Raw genomic sequence first — 26630 nt, forward strand, 5'->3', positions numbered from 1 at the left:
GCCCGGGCTCACAGGGGAGCCTGGACAGCAGGGGGATCAGTGCAGGAGGACAATTGGAAAATTCTGCACTGTGTCTGTGTCTCTCCCTGCAACCGTTAAAAGCTGGTTTCTCCCCCTCCCCCCTGTGATTACTATGCTTCAGTTTATGAATGGACAGGAGCCTCTGTCTCCTGTTCATTCATCTTCAGTGCAGCTGAGGCTACAGAGAAAGGAGTTGAAGAATCTGTGTCCTCAGTTTCAAAGGAGAGATGTTTAGACCCCTGATATTTCACCCAAGATCCCCCCAACAATGTTGTAAAAAAAATAATTATAAAGAAGAATTTAAAAATTGTAAAAAATAAATTAAAAAAGTTAAGACCCCTTTCACACTGTCAGCGTTTTTCAGGTGCTACAGTGCTAAAAAATAGCGCCTGTATAGTGCCTGAAAAAAGTGGCTCCATTCAATCCAGTTTGAAAGCCCGAGGGCTTTCACACTGGAGTGGTGCGCTGGCAGGGTGTCACAAAAAGTCCTGCGAGCAGTTTCTTTGGTAGCGGTGAAGGAGCGGTGAACTCACTGCTCCTCCACCGCTGCCCCCAATTGAAATCAATGGGGCAGCGCTGCGATACTGCCAGCAAAACGCAAGTGGATTTAACCCTTTTTCAGCCACTAGCGGGAGTTAAAATTGCCATGCTAGCGGCCCGAATAGCGCTGCTAAAATAACAGTAAATCGGCGCTAAAAATAGCAAATAGAAATACAAATGCTTTGTCGCATAAAACTGCTACCATACATGTATTGCAACTATGTACAATATATATAGCGGTTTTCCTGTAGTTCAGATTGGCCTTAACCATAACTCCCTATAATGTATACTGCTTATCCTGTGAGTAATATATTGGAAGCCTATAGAAGTAAACTTTCTGCTCTTCATCCAGGTGAGGGCCCATTCCAAGGAGTCATTGATCTATTCGGGGGTTCTGGTGGGCTCATAGAGTTTCGAAGCAGCCTCCTGGCTAGTTATGGTTTTGCCACACTTGCTTTGGCTTATTTTGCTTATGAGGATTTGCCAAAGACCTTCGACTATCTGGATCTAAAATACTTTGAAGAAGCTGCTCAGTTTCTAAGCAGTCATCCAAAAGTAAGTCTCTACACTACTAGAAGATAAAATTGTTGTTCTAAATGAATGTCCATATCCAACCTCATGAAAAAAATTGAGAGGTTAAGAAATGAGAAACTCCTGATAATTCCACTGACAATCTATAAGCAACAAATGAGCAGTTGTTACAATACACAAGTAACAAACAAGCAATAATTGCAATACATGGAAACAAATGTGGTTTAAGATGGATATTAAGGTAAAAAAACAAACATATTTCTTATGTTATTTCTGATATAGTAAGGGTGGATTATTATAACCCATCAGACTTTGTCATGTATGTCCAACTGGAGAGCTTTCCCCTTAATTTCTGTTCCATAGCCACCGCAGAAAGTGAGCAGAAATCCCAGGTAGCCACCAGGATCACCAGAAGAAAGACTTACTGTCTCCATCGCTCCATCCCTCCTTCACCTCCTGTCTCCATCCCTAATTCACCTCCTGTCTCCATCCTTCTTTCACCTCCTGTCTCCATCCCTCCTTCACCTCCTGTCTCCATCCCTCCTTCACCTCCTGTCTCCATCCCTCCTGTCTCCATCCCTCCTTCACCTCCTGTCTCCATCCTTTCTTCACCTCCTGCCTCCATCCCTCCTTCACCTCCTGCCTCCATCCCTCCTTCACCTCCCGCCTCCATCCCTCCTTCACCTCCCGTGTCTATCCCTCCTTCACCTCCCGCCTCTATCCCTCCTTCACCTCCCGTCTCTATCCCTCCTTCACCTCCTGTCTCCATCCCTCCTGTCTCCATCCCTCCTTCACCTCCCGTCTCCATCCCCCTTTCACCTCCTGTCTCCATCCCTCTTGTCTCCATCCCTCCTTCACCTCCTGTCTCCATCCCTCCTGTCTCCATCCCTCCTTCACCTCCTGTCTCCATCCTTCCTTCACCTCCGTCTCCATCCCTCCTTCACCTCCTGTCTCCATCCCTCCTTCACCTCCCGCCTCCATCCCTCCTTCACCTCCTGCCTCCATCCCTCCTTCACCTCCCGCCTCCATCCCTCCTTCACCTCCCGTCTCTATCCCTCCTTCACCTCCTGTCTCCATCCCTCCTGTCTCCATCCCTCCTTCACCTCCCGTCTCCATCCCTCTTTCACCTCCTGTCTCCATCCCTCTTGTCTCCATCCCTCCTTCACCTCCTGTCTCCATCCCTCCTTCACCTCCTGTCTCCATCCCTCTTTCACCTCCTGTCTCCATCCCTCTTTCACCTCCTGTCTCCATCCCTCCTGTCTCCATCCCTCCTTCACCTCCTGTCTCCATCCTTCCTTCACCTCCGTCTCCATCCCTCCTTCACCTCCTGTCTCCATCCCTCTTGCCTCCATCCCTCCTTCACCTCCTGTCTCCATCCCTCCTGTCTCCATCGCTCCATCCCTCCTGTCTCCATCGCTCCACCCTCCTGTCTCCATCGCTCCTTCACCTCCTGTTTCCACCCCTCCTTCACCTCCTCTCCCGTCTCCATCCCTCTTTCACCTCCTCTGCCGTCTCCATCTTCCCCTTCTTTCATCTTTCCATCACTCCTTCCTTTTATCCCTTGCTCCATCCCTCCCTCCATCATATTGTCCATCCAACAATCCTTGTGCCTTATATCCCTCCACCTTTTCTATCCTCCATTACTTTCATCCCTCTATTATTCTGTCTCTCCCTCTATCTGTCCATAAAGCCATCTTTTGCTCCATTACTTCATTTCTCTGTTTCGCTCACATCCCTCCATGCCTTGCTCTATCCCATCATCCATCTCTCTGTCACCCAATCTATATATAGGGCTCTTTCACACATATACTGTATGTCCGTTTTCCCGGACTCCACTTGCTCAGCAGAGATTGTTCCGTTGATCTCCGCTAAGCCAGCAGATGACCAGTCCGTCTCCACTCACCTGTCAGAGCCCTGCTCTCCTCTATGGGGGATCCGATGAAAATGATCAGCCTGTCCGTTTTCATCCGATCCACCAGACGGAGGGAAAATGGGGTCACCATTCGTCTTGATTTACCGGAGCAGATTAGATGTCAGCGGATATGTCATCGCTGACATTCGTCGCTCCATAGAGGTGCCTGGAGCATCCGTTCAGGTCCAATTGAAAAACTGACAGGCGGACCTGAGCGGTCCGCATGTATTAAAGGGACCTAACTCCTCGCTGTTTCCATCTCTGTCCATCCACCGCCCCCATCACTCCACTACTGTCTTTCCATTATAAACAAATAAAAATACTTCAATGCGCTTCCACACCAAATTTTCGCACTACTTACCAAAAAAAAAAATCAGAATAATAAACACCTTAAAGTGGTGTTGCCACCAAAAAAAAAAAAATTGCTTAAAATTCATAAAAAAATTAAAAAACAAATAATTGGAAATTTTTTTTTTTTTACTCACCTCTAAATACCGGTTGCTAGGGGGTCCCTCGTAGTCTGCCTCCTTCATTGCCCGGGCTGGTGGCATCACTTGCCCTCGGCGCCGCACAGTCATCTGGGACCTGTCACGTGTCCCAGCTGACTGTGCGGCGTATATCACGGCGCACTGCGTCGCTCGCGAATGTGCAGTGGGTGCCCGGCTGTGAAGCCACAGCCGGGTGCCCACAGTAAGAATGCCGGCGTCGTGAGTGGTGCGGGGAACGAGGTGGGGCTTTGTTCCCCCACATCGCTGGACCCTGAGACAGGTAAGTGTCCGATTATTAAAAGTCACCAGCTGCAGTACTGCTGACTTTTAATTATTATTTTCGTTTTAGAGGGCACCCCACTTTAAGACCATCAAGCACAATAAATAATAAAATATATAACGACTAATCATACATTTTATAGACACACACTATACAACATCAGCACTTTTTTAATCTACAAAACCAGCCTGATCTGTGATATTGCTGCTGCCTCCCCTCTCCTGACATGCTGGGATTTGTAGTACCACAGCCTGACACATGAGGTGGTAATGCAGGAGAGGAGGCTGTGCCTGGTGAGCAGATAATGGGTATGGACAGGGAGGTGTAATAGAGATTGGGGGGAGATCTCAGAAAACATGCTCCCTTTTAGAAGCAAAGCAGTTCACAGCCACACACAAAAAGCATTGTGTAACGGCATGAGACAGGAGCCTGCTACACCCAACCCATCCTCTCCCCTCTGCTCCTCCCCCTGCCCACTAAGATAAGCCGCTGACAGGACTGTCTGCATGTTGCTCAGCTAGTTTACCTTATGCTCATAGTCGCCAACTGTCCCGAATTTCCCAGGACATTCCCGGGATTAGGACATTTTTCACAAATTAATTTTGTCCCGGGAAATGTCCCGGGAAATTCGGTTTGTACCGGGAAATTCAAATTTCCAGTTTTTTGCTGCCGGCCGCTAGACAATGTCTCCGCCGGCCGCCATTTTAAAGAAGACCAGAAGCTGGTCTTCAATGGAGCTCAGATGCTGCAGCACCACCACCGCTGCCAGTGTCTGCGAAGTGCAGTGTGGGCGGCGCCGCAGTTCAAAGTCAGCGCGGCAACGACGGCTTGGAGGACAGGAGATCACATGTCCTGTCGAGGCCAGTCCGTGCAGTGAGTATGTCGGGGCCAGTCTGTGCAGTAGTATGTGGGGGCCAGTCTGTGCAGTATATGGGGGCCAGTCTGTGCAGTATGTCGGGGCCAGTCTGTGCAGTATGTCGGGGCAAGTCTGTGCAGTATGTGGGGGCCAGTCTGTGCAGTATGTGGGGGCCAGCCTGTGCAGTATGTGGGGGCCAGTCTGTGGATGTGGGGGCCAGTCTGGAGATGTGGGGGCGGGTCTGGAGATGTGGGGGCGGGTCTGGAGATGTGGGGGCCAGTCTGTGCAGTATGTCGGGGCCAGTCTGTGCAGTGTGTCGGGGCCAGTCTGTGCAGTATGTGGGGGCGGGTCTGGAGATGTGGGGGCGGGTCTGGAGATGTGGGGGCGGGTCTGTGGATGTGGGGGCGGGTCTGTGGATGTGGGGGCCGGTCTGTGGATGTGGGAGGGGCCAGTCTGGATGTCAGAGGGGCACCAGATGTAAGGAGGGGCTCCGCTGATGGACACAGATGTGAGGAAGGTACCTCTGATGGGGCACCTGATGTAAAGACAGACTCCGCTTGGGACACCTGATGGAATCTGGTGGCAGGCAACGTGGCTAGTGAAGCGCTCATGGCTCCCACTGATTCAGCATTATGGTGACTTGAATGATTTCATTTCATATTACAATGTAATAATAGAAATAATGCGCTTCAATCATCCTGACACCATAACAATCATGGCGCCGGGATGATTGAAGCGCTAACACCAGGTATTTGGAGTATCTTTATCTGCTGATTGTCAAACTCTGGAAAACACATATTGCTATTGTGGTGTAGGATCGGGTGGCTGCTGTCTCTCCTTTCCCTCTCAACCCTCCTTTCCCTCTCCCCCCGCATTCATCTCAGACTCTAACCACACCCATTTGAGCTACACCCCATGTAAGCCACGCCCATTGCTATACGTAAACCACACCCATATTTTGCCGCATTTTCACCTTTTTCTATGTCGCACCTATAACCGCATGCCCCGCCCCCTAATTATAATACAACCCCGCCCGCTGGCAAAAAAGTGTCCCGAAATTTTTTTTTTTACAATGTTGGCAACTATGTATGCTGGCCATACACTATACAAAAAATCTATACAAAAAACTGGCCAGTTAATGGGCACAAAAATCGATAATCATTGGTATGTTTTTGAGCCGAAAAAACAATGGACAAGTTTGGAAATTTTCTGCCAAATTAACGATTAATTGAAAGGTTAATGTGTTTCCCATTCGAACTGTCTGCAATAGGTATATGTTAATAAAACAAACAAAATAATGCATTAATTTATGTCCACTGAACAATTTATCGGTCATTACATGATGGCACTATCTTTTGCCCTCGAGGCCGAATGTTTGTTTTTTCAAAAATGGGTTTGGCTGATTTTTCGTATAGTGTATGGCCAGCATTAGGCTAGGCTGAACTCCGTCCTCCCCTGCAGACTGTCTCCACTCCTCCCCCTCCCAGCATATCCTGTGAGGAACTCAAATAAGGCACACTGAGAGAAAGGGAGAAGGCTACAAGTAGCTTCACTCAGTCAGATAATCTGAAACTCTCGTTCTTAGCCAGCTCTGGCCGGGAACTGCACATGCACTGCCAAGCCAAGAGCGTCACTTGCTGAAAGCGTATGTTTTCACTGGCAGGCTTTTCACTTTGCAGACTTTTACGGGCACCGAAAGTATCCTCGGTTTTTACGGGCTGCCTGTAAAAACACGGGTGGTTGGCAACACTGCTGTAAGTGCACTGAGATAGACAATACATCCTGTTATATCATAGAAAACATGAACTATACACTATAATAATACAGCGCCACCTTCTGCATAGATGGGTATAATGCATACAGTATTGTCAGTTTATTAACAACATTACATTACATGCTGTTTTTCCAACATGTTTAGGATCCCCACTTATCTCTCTTCATCTGAGTGTAGCCATGGTGTTGTGGCTAGTAACAAACAATCCGCCAAATCACCCCACTGCCAGACTTCATACATTTTGTTGTTTTATTGGGGGATACAACTTGGCTAGGGATTGGGATATGGGATGGCCATAGGACTAATCATTGGCATCATATTTATAATTGAAGCACAAAAGCACAAGATTAGAGCCAGAAGATTAGATGCACATGGACAATAAATGTAAATCTCCTCCTGCTTCTCCATGCAGACTATTGCTCCTCCTCTGCTCTCCTCCCACCGACTATTTGCTTCCAAGGATTCCTCATTCAATACTGTGTTAGAAAATGAGGACACCACTTCTGACCATGTAGAAATGATGTTCCCAAAAACTTCTTCCCTCCTGCACAAAGCTTGGCTCCTTCTACCCACACTGGTTTCCTCCTGCACACACTTGTAGTTACTGAAATGAAGTATGTCACATCTTCTTCTATTGGCTAATAGGTGCCCACTCTGAATAAGTCCCTTTACTGGCTCTGGTTGCTCGCTGCTACTAGGCCTAAGGCCTGCAGAACCTCTCTCTGGAGGCCTAGTATGTTAAAAGCATGACTTTAGGAAATGGACTACTCTTCCTAGCCAGCCCAACTTGCAAATCATGTGCCCTCAGGCCACATTGACTTGACACAGATCCCCACAGTCTCTTTTCTGATCCAGGACTCCTCATCATCCACCATGTGCTTGAAGACTCTGCTGATAACCATGTAAAAGCAGAGGTCCCTCACAGACTTCCTGACACCTCCAGCCCTCCACAGTGGTAACACTCACTGACCTTCCACAGCCCTGAGTCCTTGATGAGGAACTTGACTGAATCATGCTTTCCGACAGCTTCACCTGCCTCTCTGCTCCAGGAGTTCTCTACCATCTGACCGTGTGGTGGCATAGACATTGCCAATCACTGTGTAGAGGCAATGTTCCCTCACAGTTCTCCCCGGGCCTCCTCTGGAGATTGGCACACCCCCACCCCCCCAGATGGGGATGGCCTTCTGCTGCTGCCTAGCACGCCATTCCTCACTTCACTCTGCCTACTCCCTCCAGTGGCATATCACCTCAGCTTATATATGAGGCCCACCCCCTTCCCATACCAATTGGGGATTGGTCAGGGTTCACACACAAGCTGCCTGCCACTGTAGTTCCAGGCCCAGCCCCTCTTCCAGAACCTTCTCCATGGAAGCTGGAGAGGCGCCTCAGAACTGAAGTGTAGGTCGTCCCAACCACTGCTACTCTGACCACTCCCAGCCCCCCAGATCAAAACAGACAGTCCTACCTTGCAGCATGGGCCTGCCTAAATTTGCCTGTGCTGGCTGTTGCTAGTAAAATAACCCTTACTAGCACCTACCTACTGGTAGAGGGTGCTACATAAATGTCCAACCTTTGCAATCCCAACCAATATCTGCCACATGCATACAAAAATCCAGTTGCTGATATGCTTGATTAGCCATATCTCAGTACAATGTAGACACTTTCACTGGCGATCAGCTTGGCATTGACATGTCAGGTCTTATGACATTAGCTGGCGATACATGTCACTGCCAGCTGCTCGCCAGTGATTTCAGTTCCCTGCAAATTCTTTATGAAGCTGATGCATTACAAGTAAATACAATTTCTCTATCATCCGTAGAACCCACATTAGGTTGTTTGACACACCCTGTGAAGTATGAGCAGACCAGGTTCTACTGCTTGCCACAGTGCAGTAATGCTGCTTGTAGGATGGGGGAACATAGGAATGACCTCATCAGTTTGCTGCTGCTATTTTACTGTCCAATTAGCAGGCTGGGAGAGAAGAGGTGATTAAGGAAACAGGACTAAGCAGGCTTCTTTTTTTTGTATAGTCACCCATCAGAAGGGTGAATGCCTCTACCTTGATATTTGGGATAAGGACGGTGCTGCTCTAGACATTTCACCAGTTTTATAAAGGAGGCATTGGAAAGGTGTGGAGACGTTTTGTGAAAACCTAAAGTCTAAAGCTTTACAAGGAACTTCTCTTATTTGCTCCAGTTTTGGCCTGTTTAATATTGAAAGTCTGTGTTTTATCTGTTTGATGCGTACAAAAAGAAATACCAGTTGATCCTGCCAGAAATATTGCGTGTTGATAACTTCCTGTACATTCAGTTCTCCTCCTGCGCTTTTCTCAAGCAGTCTTATTTTCAACTCTGTAACCTACAGGGCACCTTGCAGGCACTGTCATGGAAGGTAGATGTGGCATTACTTTAGGATAGAGCAGTGGTTCTCAACCTGTCTTAAAGCGGAGGTCCACCCTAAAGTGGACCTTCCGCTCATCGGAACCCTCCCCCCCTCCGGTGCCACAATCGGCACCTTTCAGGGGGGAGGGGGGTGCAGTTACCTGGATAATCCAGGTAACTGCACCCACTTCCGGGATAGCTCTCTGCGGAAAGGGGCGTAACTTACGCCCCTTTCCGCAAGTGCCCGCCCCTTCCCGCAAGTGCCCCGCTGCCTGCTGGGAAACACACAGATCCCAGAGGCAGCGGGGACCGTCCTCATTGCGCAGCGCGGCTCGCGCATGCGCAGTAGGGAACCGGGAAATGAAGCCGAAAGGCTCCATTTCCTGATTCCCATACCCAAGATGGCGGCGGCAGCACTCGAGTGTCGATCTAGAGATCGGCTTCGGGTGCCGACATCGCGGGCGCGCTGGACAGGTAAGTGTCACTATTTTAAAAGTCAGCAGCTGCAGTATTTGTAGCTGCTGGCTTTTAAAAAAAAAAAAAAAACGCGGAGTCCCGGTGGACTCCCGCTTTAATAAAATTTCCCAAGAACACCGTAAAATTATTTTCTTAGTGTGGATTGTCAGCACCCAAGGCAAGACAAGTAATTTGCGCTCCTAACCCATGGACATTTAGTGCTCTTTGAGTCCTTTCCACTCGTACAGTATTAAAACCCCTTATGGTACATTTTAGGATGTACGACTCCTTCTCTTTGTTCTTTGTTCTCCTCTCTTTTATCTCTCTCTATCCTAATTTCTTGATTTTTTTTTGTTTTGTTTTTTTCCCCTATCCCTCTTTCTAGCAGTCTTTCTTGATCTTTCTCTTATTCTTTCTCTCCCTTTTTCTTTGTTCCTCCCCTCTTTTCCTCTCCCTTCCACATATTCTCTATTTTTATTCCTTCTCTTACTCCTTGGTGGGTAAGAATGGGATGAGTGGCAGTACTGGCCGAGAGTTCTGATCAGCCAACTTAGGTGTTCTTGATCGAGGTTATCCGCTTATCTGAGAACTGTAGTGGGGATTTTTAATGGCAACTATAATCACAGGTATTATTACTCACTGTGTCTCCGACTTTGTGGTGTCTCATAGGAGTGACACCTATGCCAAAATCAGGAGCTAGGGTCTCCTCCAGCCCCTCCCACTTCACATTCCTCATCCAAGGACAGCCCTGCTGGGTGGCCGCAAAAAATGCTGGGAGAGCAGTGCGGGCTTCAGGAACAGCCAAGGATTTTGTGACCACTGGCAAATCATCATTCGACCCTCGAGTGGGTCCCGACCCCCAGGTTGAGAACCACTGGGATAGGGGCATACAGAGAAGAATTACATGTACTTCATGCATAATACTTGTGCTGGGCTGAAAAGTAGGGTTCAGAACTCAGGACGTGGATGCATTTCAGGAGGGAAATTGCAGAACTTGCACCATTCTACCAGCTCCCCAACACAAGCAGAAGCTCCATAATACATTTCGCCCTCAGGCAAGAGCAGGAGCTACATACTTAGTATGTCTATCTACAAGACCTTGCTTATATTGTGGTGACAGGACAGGTCCCTGAGCGTAACTCTGTGCCATAGCCGAGGACCGGTTTCAGGAGCCCAGCTACACAGAGGAATCTCCTGCATCTGTGATTGTATTCTCATAACCACAGCTGTATTCAAACAGTGGTTGCATGGGTTTGGATGCAACTGCTATTTTGGCTGGCAAGTTTCCGCACAGCTCCTATGACTTTTCAATTGAAGGATATCAAGTAGGAGGTGACCAAGAGGTATCACCAGCATGTCAAATTTCAGCTGGTTCCTCAAAATTCATATAGTGTAACAGTATGCAGCTTAGGAGAGTAAATGCTGCAGAAGATTAAGTTAGTAGCATGTGATGTAGAGTCATGTCACATACCTGGTAGGTGCTGTGCTAATGAGGGCTTCCTTACACCTCTTGTGATGTTTCTCACCTCCAGCGGTCTGGGCCATCTTAATAACATCATGGGCTCCTGGGCAAGGTAATGCACTAGAGCCCCTACCAGGGAGATAGTGACCCGTGGCACGCTATGAGCGTGGTGGCAAGGAGTGGGTGTGGATAAATGATGCTACATATTGGGCGTGGCTTTTGAGTCGGTTTAGAAACAAAAAATACACACACCCAGGGAAGACGCCTACAGTCAAGCATGGTGGTGGGAGTGTCATGGTTTGGGGCAGCATGAGTGCTGCCGGCACTGGGGAGCTACAGTTCATTGAAGGAACCATTAATGCCAACATGTACTGTGACATACTGAAGCCGAGCATGATTCCCTCCCTTCGGAGACTGGTCCGCAGGGCAATATTCTAACATAAGGACCCCAAACACACCTCCAAGACGACCACTGCCTTGCTAAAGAAGATGAGGGTAAAGGTGATGGACTGGCTAAGCACATCTCCAGACCTAAACCCTAGTGAGCATCTGTGGGGCATCCTCAAACAGAAGGTGGAGGAGCGCAAGGTCTCTAATGCCGCGTACACACGACCAGACTTTTCGAGGGACTAGGTTTGGCGGTCTTTCCGACGGACTTTCGGCGGAGTTCCGACGGACTTTCCAAATGAACAGACTTGGCCACACACAATCACACCAAAGTCCGACGAACGTGATGACGTACGACTGGACTAGAATAAGGATGTTCATAGCCAGTAGCCAATAGCTGCCCTAGCGTCGGTTTTTGTCCGTCGGACTAGCATACACACAAACGGATTTCTCAGTCCGGCAGAGTTCCGGGGGAAAAATGTAAAACATGTTCTATTTCTAAAGTCCGCCGGATTTTTGACAAGCAAAAGGTCCGATGGAGCCCACACAAGATCGATGTTGCCATGGAGGAGTGAAGAGGACTCCAGTGGCAACCTGTGAATCTCTGGTGAACTCCATGCCCAAGAGCATTAAAACAGTGCTGGAAAATAATGGTGACCACACAAAATACTGACACTTTGGGCCCAATTTGGACATTTTCACTTAGGGGTGTACTCACTTTTGTTGCCATTGGTTTAGACATTAATGACTCTGAGTTATTTTGAGGGGACAGCAACTTCACACTGTTATACAAGCTGTACACTCACTACTTTACATTGTAGTAAAGTGTCATTTCTTCAGTGTTGTCACATGAAAAGATATAATAAAATATTTACAATAATGTAAGGGGTGTACTCATTTTTGTGAGATACTGTATAAGCCCATAAAAAAAAAACAAAAAAAAAAACGGGTTAACAATATGCATCATGTAGAACAATGCCCACTTTGCCGTAAATTAATGCCCAACCCCAAATTAAAGTACATTCTCCACCTTACAAGGTCTTGCTCGACACAGGGCAAAAAAGATGTCCCTGGAAACTTTTTTGAAATGTTGGCAGCTATGGACTTGTAATTCATTCATAGATCTTTGTGACTGAATGCCATGTCTCTATGGATGGAGCCTAAATAAGGGTGTAACATGTAACATGGTGCAACAGATGGAGTTAGCCTTTAAGGAATACAGTGGTGTCACCTCCCAGCCCACAACCTGCTAACTGGACAGCGAAGGAGGAGAAACACACTGATCAGTTCTGATGTGTTGTCACATGAAAAGATATAATAAAATATTTACAAAAATGTGAGGGGTGTATTCACTTGTGTGCGATACTGTATAAGGCATAGTGCCGCCAATTTATGCAGTGCTTTATATACTGTATGTAACAGTTATTTTTTGAAATACTGTATATATAGGAACATTCTTCATATAAGTGTAGTGCTGGCTCCTGACGAGCATATGCTATATGTTTTGAAAATTAATATTCCTAAAACCACAATTGGGTTTTAGGGCTAATTTTGCTAAATTAGGGTTTCAGTACCAGTCTGGCTTGATTGGATTGAGTTCTCCTTGGCTACGGGTGTCGCTGTCACTGCCGGCAAGTATGAGAACGCAGTTTAGCTGGGCATGTTGAGTGCCATTCTTTTCTCCGAATCAGCCCAGTGGGAGTGTTTTGCACTGTGCACTCTGGGAGGTGTTATTTAAGGTACTGAGATCACGTGCTTCAGGGTTCCTGTCCAGAAGATATTTTCTTTCTGTTTGGTCCGGGTTCTCTTGACAAGCCTCCATGGCCCTCCTGGCCTGGGGTGCAGATCCATGCAATTCCAAGTCTTGGGGCTAGATAGCCTGAGGCGAAGTAACTGCAGGGACAGGCCTGAATGGATGTCAAGACCTGAGGATTCAAAGCTGGTCCGGTGCCGTCTCATCTAAGGAGAGGGCCAGCAACAGGAGAAGCATCCAGGGGAGGACTCTTGGGGAGGAAGCCATGCACAAGGCTGGTTTCTCTGAAGGGTCCTGGAGGCTCAGTTGAAGGACACTTCATGGACTTACGATATCGCCGGACCGGTGAAAAGATACTGGTACCGTATGATAGTTCTCTAAATTTGTCTATGACCCTCAGTTATGCTCAAGTAATTCGTATCCAAGTCTGTGGCAGAGACTTTGCTTTACTTAACACCCTACCGGCTGCTAGGCCTAGTGAGAGGAGGTCTATCCGGAGAGTGTGATAATCCAGCTGTGTAACGATAATTCTCTGGATTTCTTCTATAAGAGACTTTCTATTTTTGTAGTTCAAAAGTACCTGAGCTTTTCTCCTAACCCTCTACCCTCCATATAAGAGATTGTGTTATCTTCTAAATAAATAACCCAAAAGAAGATCCAGTGTCAGTTTCAGCATTTCTTTGGGCCATCTACCATGGGAACCCCTAGACGGAGGCAAGGTCAAGAAGGTAACGGTAAGCCCAATAAAACCAGCAGCTCCTTCGGGGGTCAGTGCTACATAAGGAACAGAAACACAGCCAGGAAGGTCTTGTTCAGGGGGGCACCAGGGCACTGCACAGGGTGGTCAAGAGGGCAATGTACGGGGGGGGGCACCAGGGGACAGCACAGGGGCTGAGGATGACAAAGTATAGGGGAGGCAGCAGGACACAGTACTATGGGTCAGGAGAGCAAATTACAGGGGATCCCCAGGAACCATGTACTGGGTTTAGGAGGGCAAATTACAGTGGGGCAAAAGGGCACAGCACTGGGAGGTCAGGAGGGCAAATTACAGTGGGGCAGTAGTCTATGGAACAGAAGCTGTTTTCTCCACATGCAGAGTTGCACAGGGAGCTTGCCGGTGTCCTATCATATATGGTCCCCCACCGGATAGTGTCCGCTGTGTACTGCGCATGAACAGTACACAGCACACACAGATTCCGAAAATAGCTGAGGATGAACGGCACCTGCGCCGTGAGTCCAGGTTCTATCCCCACCATCCAAGTGGACATAGAGTAGGAATATAAAAGAGCCAAGCGCAGCGAGGTCGAGCCCGAAGCGTGGCGAGCGCAGCGAGGCCGAGCCCGAAGAGTGGCGAGCAAAGCTTGCCCGCGAGGGGCCCTCTAATTTTCACAACCCTATGCCCGCTTGGATGGTGGGGCTACCACCTCCACTCATGGCGCAGGCGCCGTTCATCTTCGGAGATTTTCCGAAGTTTCTTCTGCCCCGTACTGCGCATGCGCAGTACGGGGCGGACACTATATGATGGCAGGACATTATCTGCCAGAACACCGGGACAGATCCTTGATAAGCCCAGTCTTAAATACTCAGCCACCTCCCCTCAGTTATCTGAATGGTAAAACAAGGCGCACTAAAGCAGGGATTGCAGGGTCCGATATTTGCTTTGAGTCTCACTGTCTCTGTCCTCTGTCTGTGAAGGCTCCACCCTACATGTTCCCGTCTTGCCAACGTGTGCCCCTTTTTTTAGTGGAGTACTGCTGATTTATTGTTGTTGCTGTTTAGATGACTAGTTAATCTGGAGCAACTATCCACAGCTGCTGATTCTTTGGCAATACAAGGCTTCTCTTGCCCCGGGATTGGGGCCCTGATGTGAGCTGAGCTTACGCCCATGGGGGTTTCCTGGTGATGGTGTCACATGGAAGTTTCCTGACATTACTTCCTATTGGAGAATTCTGGACTTTTTACACTATGAATTGTGGATTGTGGAAAGGTTTCACGTCTTTCTTGTGTTTTAAAGTGTATTAAAGTGTATTTATTTGCATAAATTTACTATTGATATATTATGTTATTTAACGTTTTGTGTTTATTATCTTGAGGTTGATAGCACAGCACCAATTGACCCATTTTGAATATACACACTGGATGTGCTTCCAACTGGTATATTTCTTTTTGCGTAAACTAGATTTCACATAATTACTATTTTTATATATTTACTTGACAATTTTTGTTATTTTTACACTTTTTTTACAGCCCTGTTAGGGGGCTTTGGTGAGATATCAGGGATCTTATACCCTCGATGTCTCTTTTTTGAGACAGAGAAAGAGTCGTTAGTCCCTTTCTCTACAGCAGAAGTACTACAGAGGCTCCTATTCATTCACAAACGGAAAAATAGTAGACACAGTTTACTATGCTTCAATGAGGAGTGAACATAGTAGCGATCAGTACTGATCACTTAATGTGTTCATTCAGGAAGGGGCTATTAAACTGCCCCCTGCCCACTCTCCATCCCAAACACTGCAAAAATCTCCCGCTCCAGCTGTTGGGGGGGGGGGGATGCAGCCAACAGCGGGGGGGGGGGGGAACACAAAGCAGAGGATCAGTGCTGCTGGAGACTCAAGTACAGGAAGGGAGGTTTGAACAGCAGTGGGGGCTTTTATTTACTGTGTTTGATGCTCCTGTGGCTCCCCTGCAGCAGCTGTAGGCGGCGAGAGGGGAGAGGAGGAGATGTCGTTAGCAGATGATCCACAAGGGGATCGGTGCTGGGGAGGTGGGGAGGGGATATCAGAGTTGGGGGGGCAGTGAAGAGGTGGGGGGGTAAGATGTTGGACAGGGCCAGGAGAGATGCAAGGAGAGGCAGAGTGGAGGGATGGTGTATCGGCTAGGAGTTAGAGCAGACATGGTTGCTGCTATGGACAGGGTCATCGCAGGACAGCTTACTAAAAAGCGTGACTATCCTGGCAAATCAGGGACAGTTGGCAAGTATGCAAGTCCCTTGTTCCAGTGCAGCAGATGGACTTGTAGTTCTCAGTGAAATACAAGTATGGTAATCAGCGCACACATAGTCCTTTGACACTCCCTGCAGCTCTCCAACTGAAAGACCATACCTTGGTACGGCAGGGAACTAGAGGAAGAGTTTGCAGGAACCTGACATTGCACCCACGATCCTCCGATTTATTCAATTCACTGCAAAAACTTTGCTTTTATCTTCATCACAGAAAATGGTGCCACCCCCCTGGCTGAATCAGAAGAATAGCTGAACAGAATCAGAAGTCTTTTGGCAGATAGGACAGCTCATATATGTATAGTTCATGTGCATTTAGCTGTTGGTTAAGCTTTAACAGACGTTAACCTTTGTCACTAAATGTCATTCAGGTGTCCGGAAGTGGATTGGGAGTCATAGGTGTGAGCAAAGGAGCTGAGATGGCTCTAGCCATGGCATCTTATATACCACAGATTGCTGCTACAGTCTGCATCAATGGAACCGTGGCAATTTGCGGCAGCACCCTCAGTTACGGGGACCTTGTGCTGCCTGGAACTCCATACCAAAGAGAGAAGACACTTATAACACCCTCTGAAGCCTGTATTTTATCTCCCACATTCGAAGACCCAACAAAACCAGGAAACGATGCCAACGTACTTCCAGTGGAAAAGGCCAAAGGTCCCATCCTCTTCCTGGTGGGAGAAAATGATCAGGCCTGTGAAAGCTTACATTTTGCTAGATTTTCATCAGCCAGAGCAAAAAAGTGGGGCAAGATGGACGTGTACATAGAGAGTTATCCTGGAGCCGGACACCTCCTAGAGCCTCCATGTTCTCCTTTCTGTCATGTATCAAGAGTAACTGTATCACCAAATCTGATAATGTGGGGAGGAGAGCTTGTCCCACACTGCCAGGCTCAGGAAATCAGCTGGTCAATAATACAGGACTTCTTGCGTAAAAATATTCCATGTTCTAAGAAGAATAAATTGTAAGAAACGACTGGTCAAGAAAATAAATAAAAAAATGAAAAAGAAAAATGTTGCATGTTTTTATACTTTCCTCAACAGGGAGTGATTGGCAGCTGTGGGGCATTGGGCCAACTGAAATATAATGCTGGTCATGCATGCTTTGTATCTTAATGAACAAATGGTATTGGTGATGTTTTTAGTGTGTGTCCTTCCAACCATAAGTTTGGGGAAATGGTACTTTGGAACAAAGAGCAAGCAGCTTAAAGGCATTCACAGGTGAAAAACTGATGTATTTTTAACATACAAAAAAACAATTAGACCTCATGTACACTAGAAAGCTAAAAACTGCTGTAAAAAGTAAGATAAAAAATGCTAATGTTTTAGCGGTTTTTTTTGCCAGCATTTAGGCTAGTGTGCAAGCTATGTTTAGTAGCTGCAGTGTTAAGGAGTAGGGCTGACGGTGTCCTTAACCACTTGCTTACTGGGCACTTAAACCCCCCTCAGTCCCAGACCAATTTTCAGCTTTCAGCGCTGATGCACTTTGAGTGACAATTGCGCGGGCATACAACACTGTACCCAAATGAAATTTTTATCATTTTTTTCCCACAAATAGAGCTTTCTTTTGGTGGTATTTAGTTACAGCTCGGAGTTTTATTTTTTGCTAAACAAACAAAAAAAGATGCAAAAAAAAAAAAAAAAATCATGTTTTAATAGTTTGTTATAAAATTTTGCAAACGGGTCATTTTTCTCCTTCATTGAAGTGCGCTGATTAGGCGGCACTGATAGGCTGCATTGGTGGGCACTGATGGGCTGCATTGGTGGGCACTGATGGGCTGCATTGGTGGGCACTGATAGGCTGCACTGGTGGGCACTGATAGGCATAGTTAAGGCGGCACTAATAGGCACAGATAAGGCGGCACCGATGGGCACAGATAAGGCGGCACTGATGGGCAAAGATGGGCACAGATAAGATGGCACGGATGGGTGGCACGGATAAGTGGCACGGATGGGTGGCACGGATGGGCACTGATAGGTACCACAGATAGATGGGACTGATGGGCACTGATAGGTGGCACTGATAGGTGGCTCTGATAGGTGGCACTGCTGGGCACTGATGGGCGGCACTGCTGGGCACTGATGGGCGGCACTGCTGGGCACTGATGGGCGGCACTGGGGTGCAGCACCTTTGAGGCAGATTGGGTGGCACTGTGGGTGGCACTGTGGGGTGGCACTGTGGGTGGCACTGTGGGTGGCACTGTGGGCACTATGGGCACTGACAGGGGGCACTGACGGGGGGCACTTACTTTTTCTTTTATTTTACTTCAGGATGGCACTGCGGGAGGCAGGTGGGCACAGGCAGGTGGCAGGTGGTCCCTTGTATTGATGGCCGTGATCGGGACTGATGTCCCGATCACGGCCGCCGGTGATCGGCTTTTTTTTTCTCTCCTCGCGCTGTCAGCGCGAGGAGGAATAATAGCCGATTACCGGCTCCGTTCTATCACATGATCAGCTGTCATTGGCTGACAGCTGATCACGTGATAAGGGGTCGGGATCGACCCCTTACACGGATCGGTGATCAGGTGAGTCTCACGGACTCGCCGATCACAGAGCGCGCCGCGCGCGCCCCTCAGGGGGCGCGCAGGCCGCTCGTAACCGGGACTACGTCCCGGAAATGTAGGTCCGCGCTAATGCCGTCATTTGGCAATAGCGCGGATCTGAAGTGGTTAATCTGTGAATAGCTGGTTGTTAAGCAGCGAGCCGGGAAGCCAGATACTTTTGGGTCTGGTATAGATTTTAAGGGGAACCTCACACCAAAATAAAAAAAGGCACGCCTCCCCCCACCCCAATATATACCAGACCCTTATCTGAGCATGCAGCCTGGCAGGCCAAGAAAGGGGGGAGGTGGGCGAGCACCCCCCTCCTGAACCATACCAGGTCACATGCCCTCAACATGGGGGGGATGCTTTGGGGTGGGGGGGAGGCCTTTGCCGAGTTAATACATACCCAACATGTCAAACCTTAAAACTGCATGTGCCTGTGAAATGCCCGCAAACCTGAGTATCCTAAGTTTTTCATAGGCAATACTTTAACAGCCCCATCAGTTTAGAGCAGTGATTCTCAACCTCAGTCCTCAAGTACCCCCAATGGGCCATGTTTTGGGAACTTCCCTTAGATAAAATAGCTCTTGTCAATACTATTTTATTGATATTGATTTAAAGCAGCTGTGCAAAGTAAAGGAAAAGCTCAAAACATGGCCAGTTGGGGTTACTTGAGGACTGAGGTTGAGAACCACTGGTTTCGAGTTTACCGTGAATAATGGGCCTTGAATTATTGATCTCTCCCTGGCATGTGTGGTGATTAGGAATAAGCTTCGAGTTCAAGTCGAACCCATGTTTGACTCGAACATCATCTGTCGGCCGTTAGGCGAATTCCGAACTTTATCGGCCGTTCGTGGCAAACTTGAGTGGCGTGTCACGGCCCATAATTCACTGCGGCATCGCAGTGCATTGCTGGCTGCTTATTGGCCAAGCATGCACTGTGATCACAGCGCAGAAAAAACGGAGAGCCATAATTGGCCAAAGCCAGGGTGGCTTTGGGCAATTATGTCTCAGGGGGTTTAGTACACGCCCCACACTATATAAGGCTGCCTGCGTGGCGACCTTGTGTAGTGTGTTGCAGCGGTGGTTAAAGACATACAGAGAGAGATAGAGATTGTCATTTCATTTTAATCATATAGAGTAGGCAGGCTAGTCACTTAGCTTCAGTTACAGTATGTAGAGGATATATATGCATCCCAGGTGTGTTGTATCTACCGTATATACTCGAGTATAGGCCGACCCGAATATAAGCCGAGGCCCCCAATTTACCCCCAAAAAACTGGGAAACTTATTGACTCGTGTATAAGCCGAGGGTAAGACATGCCTGTCCATCCCTGTGTGTCCGTCCATCCCTGTGTGTGTGTCCGTCCATCCCTGTGTGTGTGTCCGTCCATCCCTGTGTGTGTGTCCGTCCATCCATCCCTGTGTGTGTGTCCATCCATCCATCCCTGTGTGTGTGTCCATCCATCCATCCCTGTGTGTGTGTCCATCCATCCATCCCTGTGTGTGTGTCCATCCATCCATCCCTGTGTGTGTGTCCATCCATCCCTGTGTGTGTGTGTCCATCCATCCATCCATCCATCCATCCCTGTGTGTGTGTCCATCCATCCCTGTGTGTGTGTGTCCATCCATCCCTGTGTGTGTGTCCATCCATCCCTGTGTGTGTGTCCATCCATCCCTGTGTGTGTCCGTGCAGCCTTGTGTGTCCAGCCTACCTGTGTCCCGAGCCTCCGTCGTCCCGTGCCTCCGTCGTCCCGTGCCTCCGTCCCGTGCCTCCGTCCCGTGCCTCCGTCGTCCCGTGCCTCCGTCGTCCCATGCCTCCATCGTCCCGTGCCAACGTCCCGTCCCGAGCCTCCATCCTTCTGCCATGCCAGGATCGCCGCTCTTCGTCGGCGCCTCGGCGGCCATTCCTCTGTTCAAAAGCCGCGCCTCCGTCTGTGATAGGCGGAACACTCAATTTCCCAGCAGTCTGTGTTCCGCCTATCACGGACATCCTCTCATCCTCGTCCGTAGTATGAGGATGAGCGGATGTCCGTGATAGGCGGAACACTGACTGCTGGGAAATTGAGTGTTCCGCCTATCACAGACGGAGGCGCGGCTTTTGAATAGTAGAATGTCCGCCGTCTGTCTGCTCGACACGCTGATCGGGCAGGCAGACGGCGATTACTCGAGTATAAGCCGAGGGGGGCACTTTCAGCCTCAAAAAAGAGGCTGAAAATCTCGGCTTATACTCGAGTATATACGGTATATATATTTATACACTGTATTCAGTTTAGCTAGATCCGTTCCTGTTATTCTCTTCATAATATACTGACAGGCAGGAAGCTGCAGTATTTTCACTTAGTGTACTGTGTCCTTTGCACAGTGTGCAGTATTTTGTTTTAGTGTCCTTTGCACAGTGTGCACCTAAAGCTTTACCTGAATACAATTGCCAATGTTTTCATACAAATACAGGCAGGGAGCTTCAGTATTTTGTTTTAGTGTCCTTTGCACAGTGTGCACCTAAAGCTTTACCTGAATACAATTGCCAATGTTTTCATACAAATACAGGCAGGGAACTGCAGTATTTTGTTTTAGTGTTCTTTGCACAGTGTGCACCTAAAGCTTTACCTGAATACAATTGCCGGTGTACTCATACAAATACAGGCAGGGAGCTGCAGTATTTTGTTTTAGTGTCCTTTGCACAGTGTGCACCTAAAGCTTTACCTAATGGACTGAAGGAGGTACCCATGCCGTTTGTCTCACTGATTTTCATCCATATTGCCGTGACTAGACATTACATTAAAGCCACAAAAATCAAAAGTGCAAATTTTAAAGGATAATATGCAAGTTGTTGTCTTAAAAAAGGGTTTGGGAGCCCGGGGGATGCCCCAGGGGACATGTATCAATGGAAAAAAAAGTTTTAAAAACTAACGTTTTTTCGGGAGCAGTGATTTTAATGATGCTTAGAGTGAAAAAATAAAAGTGAAATATTCCTTTAAATATTGTACCTGGGGTGTGTCTATAGTATGCCTGTAAAGTGGATGGCGTTTCCCGTGCTTAGAAAAGACGTTGGGCCCCCAGGCCCTATTTACTCTGAACAACAGTGTACAGGCAGTGCAAACAAGACAGGGACTGTAGGTTTGTTCTTATGTAGAATCTGTTTGTAATTTGAAACAGGTACATGTAGCTCCAGCCAAAAAATCTAGTTTTGGAAAACAAAGAGGAAGGGTTATTACCTCTGTAACATTTGTTTTGCTGCCTGTGCCCCTGTTTAGAAGATTTCACCTCACTTTCTGTCCCAATGGCAAATGGGTTTTGAAAATTTGGGGGTTTTAAGGGAAACAAGGATTAGTGATAAATCAGTGGAGGAGACACCTTTTTCCCATATTTAACTCTTACAGGAGAGAATTTCCCTTCCTAGGGGTAAATGTCCTCTCACTTCCTGTTGTCTCCCTCCTTTTTTAAGTAGGAGTTGTTTGTAAGTCGGATTTTTGAAAATAGAGGACCGCCTGTATATACTATACAGCCTGCCCTATACACTCTGGGGAAAATTGGGCCTTAGGTGTTTCTGATACCAGACAGTGGCATAGCGTGGGGGGTGCCGTGGCCATGGGTGCGACATTTAGGGGGGCGCAATTTCATGCCAGTAGTGTCAGTACTGGCTGCCTCCTCCTAATTTTAATTTCCTGTGTCCCCCGCGCTCCAACCGCCATGTTCAGTGTCCAGCGCCCGGTGATTGGTTGTATGGGGGTCATGTGCGGCGTGGGGCTGGTCTGTCTGTGATCACAGTTGCTCCCGAAGTCCCGCCTCTGCACATGACCCTCATGTGCAAAATCACAGTTGGGAAACACTGAACATGGCGGCCGGAGTGCGGGGGAGACAAGCACTGGAAAGTGTGAGCCACCAGGGCTGCTGTCTTCTCCTCCTCCTTCTATCCTCCGGAGTCTGGACCGATGCAGGAAAAGAATGTGAGGCATGGATGGACACGGACTGAGGGGGGGGGGGAGTCACCGTATAGCTAGTGTCAGTATAGGAAGACTGTAGGCAGGACAGTATTGTGGTCAGTATAATGGACAGTATAGTATAGTGGTCACTGTAGTGTAGTGGACAGTATAGTATAGTGGTCAGTGTAGTGTAGTAGTCAGTATAGTGGACAGTGTAGTGTAGTGGACAGTATAGTGGTCAGTATAGTGGTCCGTGTAGTGTAGTGTAGTGGTCAGTATATTGGATAGTGTAGTGTAGTGGACAGTATAATATAGTGGTCAGTGTAGTGTAAAGGACAGTATAATTGTCATTGTAGTGGACAGTATAGTATAGTGGTCAGTGTAGTGTAGTGTACAGTATAGTGGTCAGTGTAGTGTAGTTGATAGTATAGTGTTCGTGTAGTGTAGTGGACAGTATAGTATAGTGGTCAGTGTAGTGTAGTTGACAGTATACTGTTCATGTAGTGTAGTGGACAGTATAGTGGTTAGTGTAGTTGACAGTATAGTATAGTGGTCAGTGTAATGTAGAGGACAATATAGAGGTCAGTGTAGTGGACAGTATAATATAGTGGGCAGTGTACTGTAGTGGTCATTTTAGTGGACAGTATAGTATGATGGACAGTATAGTGGTCACTGTAGTGTACAGTATAGTGGTCAGTGTAGTGGACAGTATAGTATAATGGTCAGTGTAGTGTAGTGGACAGTATAGTATAGTGGTCAGTGTAGTGTAGTTGACAGTATACTGTTCGTGTAGTGTAGTGGACAGTATAGTGGTTAGTGTAGTTGACAGTATAGTATAGTGGTCAGTGTAGTGTAGAGGACAATATAGAGGTCAGTGTAGTGGAAAGTATAATATAGTGGGCAGTGTACTGTAGTGGTCAGTGTAGTGGACAGTATAGTATGATGGACAGTATAGTGGTCACTGTAGTGGACAGTATAGTGATCAGTGTAGTGGACAGTATAGTATAATGGTCAGTGTAGTGTAGTGGACAGTATAGTATAGTGGTCAGTGTAGTGTAGTGGACAGTATAGTGGTCAGTGTAGTGGACAGTATAGTATAGTGGTCAGTGTAGTGTGTATTTGTAGTCAGAGTCTTCAAGCGGGAAATGCGATACTCCTAAGAACCAAGGCCTGAGGTGTGCCTTGGCCTAGCTGGTCAGTATGCCTGAGAAGAGGGCAAAAAGACACAAAATTTAGGTGAAGAAGGGAAGGTAATGAACCATCAAGGATAAAGGTGTGCTCCCGGACGGCAGCAGTACGCATCCAGTAAGTAACTGGAAAGCGTTTGCCATGGCAAAAGATCACAATGACTCCTGACTTGGCGATGAGACGGAACCCCCTATCGAACCTGTGACACTACCCTAAACCCAACTGAACATCCCCTGAAAGATTGAATTGAGCCGGATGCCCGCGACACCCAGACCCGAGAATGAACTGCTTGTGAAATGAGAGGATACGAGAGGGGAAAGGAACAAGATCTGGCCCGAGGAACCCCCTGCAAAAGATCGCAAAATACCCCAATGAACACCAGTGAAATAGCCCATTGACATACCCCCCCCAAGAGGGTGAGTGGCAAAAAGACCACTAACAGGAGTGCTAAAAGCTAGAAACCTGATGGATGTGACGGAGTAAGTGGACAAGGCCCATGCCCATGGCAATAATACTGTCAACCTGGAAAAACCATACCGGGCGCAGGACCCAGGTCCCACCGGATAAGATCGGGTCATGCTACAGCCTGAACCCAACAGCTGGGACAGAACCCTGAACCAAGGAGGGCCAAACCCCCTCTCAGGGAAACAGTCCCCATGGCATGCAACTGACATACCCGAGCCCCCCCTATTTGGAACAAGCTGGGGATCGGAAAAGATGACTGGACTGATGTCCCTAAGTGGGACTCCAGGCAATAAGTTCAAACAAGATCAGAGCCAAGAGTGGAATCCAAAACCATTGTGACGTCTGCCCAACCTACCCCCCAAGGACCGTCACGTGGACGTGGCTTAACAAACACCCTGAGAGAGACTAAACGTCCCTGGGCAGTAACCAGGGCTTCAACACAACAGGACATCAACTGAAGGAAAATGTTTTCGACTGCTTCTGATCCAAGGGTGAGCCCCGTGGTGAAATGACATCAGCACCAATCCACTAGCCCCTAACAACGGCCGGGCTGAAGGAAGTGATAGCAAGCATGGATGCTATCGGTATGAATGCCAAGACGGCCCAACCTGAAACACAATACTAGAGAAATGACAGACAACCAGACAATGAGAACAAAAATACCCCCTGCCTAACTAAGAATGAAACATGAGCAGAAAAGTCAAGACCACTGTGCGTGAAAAGAACCCCCCCCCCCCCCCCACCCAACATGTAAAATGGTAAGTGAGCCCGAGTAACCTGCAGTGCAGAGGCAGGTAATTAACTGAAAACTCAGGGCTAGTGTACCCACGGACCGTGGTGGGTAGTCGTATAGATGTGGTGAATGAACATGCAACGTATGACGTATGGTATACGGGCGAGAAGATTGAGGACAACAATCAATTAACAAACGAAAACCTCAGCCCGTATGGATCTATAGACGTGACAGATCCTGACGTGTGAGCCCTAGCTACCTGACCCAGGTACAAACATGACACAGACACGATGAGACATGACAATCAACAAGGATGAACGACTACCAGAGTATGCCATGAGTGGACAATGCCCCTCTGAGAAACTCTGAGACTGAACACCAAGTCTGAAATACCAAGACAGGCATGCTGGCAGCAACACAAACAGAAAACGCTGAGACAGAAAACGCTGAGACAGAAAACGCTGAGACAGAAAACGCTGAGACAGAAAACGCTAAGACAGAAAACGCTAAGACAGAAAACGCAACATGCCATGATGAAAAAACACCATGACAGAAAACACTGAAACTCCATGCTGAAGAAGAAACAAGGTGACAGAAATGGAGGCAAAACGCAATGACAGCAACAACCAAGACTGAAACGCTGAGGCATAAATGAAAAGCCAGAAAACCTGGGCCAGAAATGCTATAACAGAAAAACTGCGACAGCGACGCAACAGCAGAATCCTGGCCAGAAATGCAAAAAGCCAAAAAACACGCTGAGACTGAATGCAAAGACAGAAATCCTGGTTCAGAACGCCACGACAGAAATCCTGGTTCAGAACGCCATGACAGAAATCCTGGTTCAGAACGCCATGACAGAAATCCTGGTTCAGAATGCCATGACAGAAATCCTGGTTCAGAACGCCACAGCAGTCCAGGGGCAGACAGAAGTCCAAGGGCAGAACGCTACGACAGAAATCCTGGGGCAGAAAGCTACGACAGAAATCCCGGGGCAGAAAGCTACGACAGAAATCCCGGGGCAGAACGCTACGACAGAAATCCCGGGGCAGAACGCTATCAGGCATCCAGGCAGGAACGCTATGACAATAATGCCGGACAGACCACTGACAGGAGATGCTGCGCAGAACGCTGTGACGGAAATGCAGCGCAGAACGCTGTGACGGAAATGCAGCGCAGAAACGCTGTAACGGAAACGCAGCGCAGAAACGCTGTGACGGAAACGCAGCGCAGAAACGCTGTGACGGAAACGCAGCGCAGAAACGCTGTGACGGAAACGCAGCGCAGAAACGCTGTGACGGAAAGGCGCAGAACGCTGTGACGGAAAAGCAGCGCAGAGCGCTGTGACGGAAAAGCAGCACAGAACGCTGAGACAGAAACGCTGAGACAGAAATGACACGTGGAGCTAAGGCGGGGGGGAAGACCCGCCACATGAAGCTCAGGCGGGTGGGGAGACCCGCCACGTGGAGCTCAGGCGGGTGAGGAGACAGAAATCCCGGGGCAGAAAGCTACAACAGAAATCCCGGGGCAGAAAGCTACAACAGAAATCCCGGGGCAGAACGCTGGCATCCAGGCAGGAACGCTATGACAATAATGCCGGACAGACCGCTGACAGGAGATGCTGCGCAAAAAACGCTGTGACGGAAATGCAGCGCAAGAAACGCTGTGACGGAAATGCAGCGCAAGAAACGCTGTGACGGAAATGCAGCGCAAGAAACGCTGTGATGGAAATGCAGCGCAGAAACCGCTGTGACGGAAATGCAGCGCAGAAACCGCTGTGACGGAAATGCAGCGCAGAAATCGCTGTGACGGAAATGCAGCGCAGAAATCGCTGTGACGGAAATGCAGCGCAGAAATCGCTGTGACGGAAATGCAGCGCAGAACGCTGATACGGAAAAGCGCAGAGCGCTGTGACGGAAAAGCAGCGCAGAAACGACGTG

General features: G+C 48.2%; 1 protein-coding gene across 1 annotated transcript in view; it reads left to right on the top strand.

The window, feature by feature from the left end:
- The window catches only part of LOC143940029 (acyl-coenzyme A amino acid N-acyltransferase 1-like), a 28964-nt gene extending 12152 nt beyond the window's left edge, over nt 1–16812 (top strand). The window contains exons 3-4 of the mRNA XM_077461081.1: nt 914–1116; nt 16211–16812. Of these exons, the coding sequence (XP_077317207.1) occupies nt 914–1116; nt 16211–16807 (800 nt within the window). The 3' untranslated portion in view covers nt 16808–16812. The remainder of the gene's footprint in view (nt 1–913; nt 1117–16210) is intronic.
- The last annotated feature ends 9818 nt before the right edge of the window (nt 16813–26630 follow it).

Source organism: Lithobates pipiens, unplaced genomic scaffold (assembly GCF_037356315.1).
Source record: "Lithobates pipiens isolate NorthernLeopardFrog02 unplaced genomic scaffold, aLitPip1_a1.2 Scaffold_3, whole genome shotgun sequence".
In the NCBI taxonomy this organism is placed as follows: domain Eukaryota; kingdom Metazoa; phylum Chordata; class Amphibia; order Anura; family Ranidae; genus Lithobates; species Lithobates pipiens.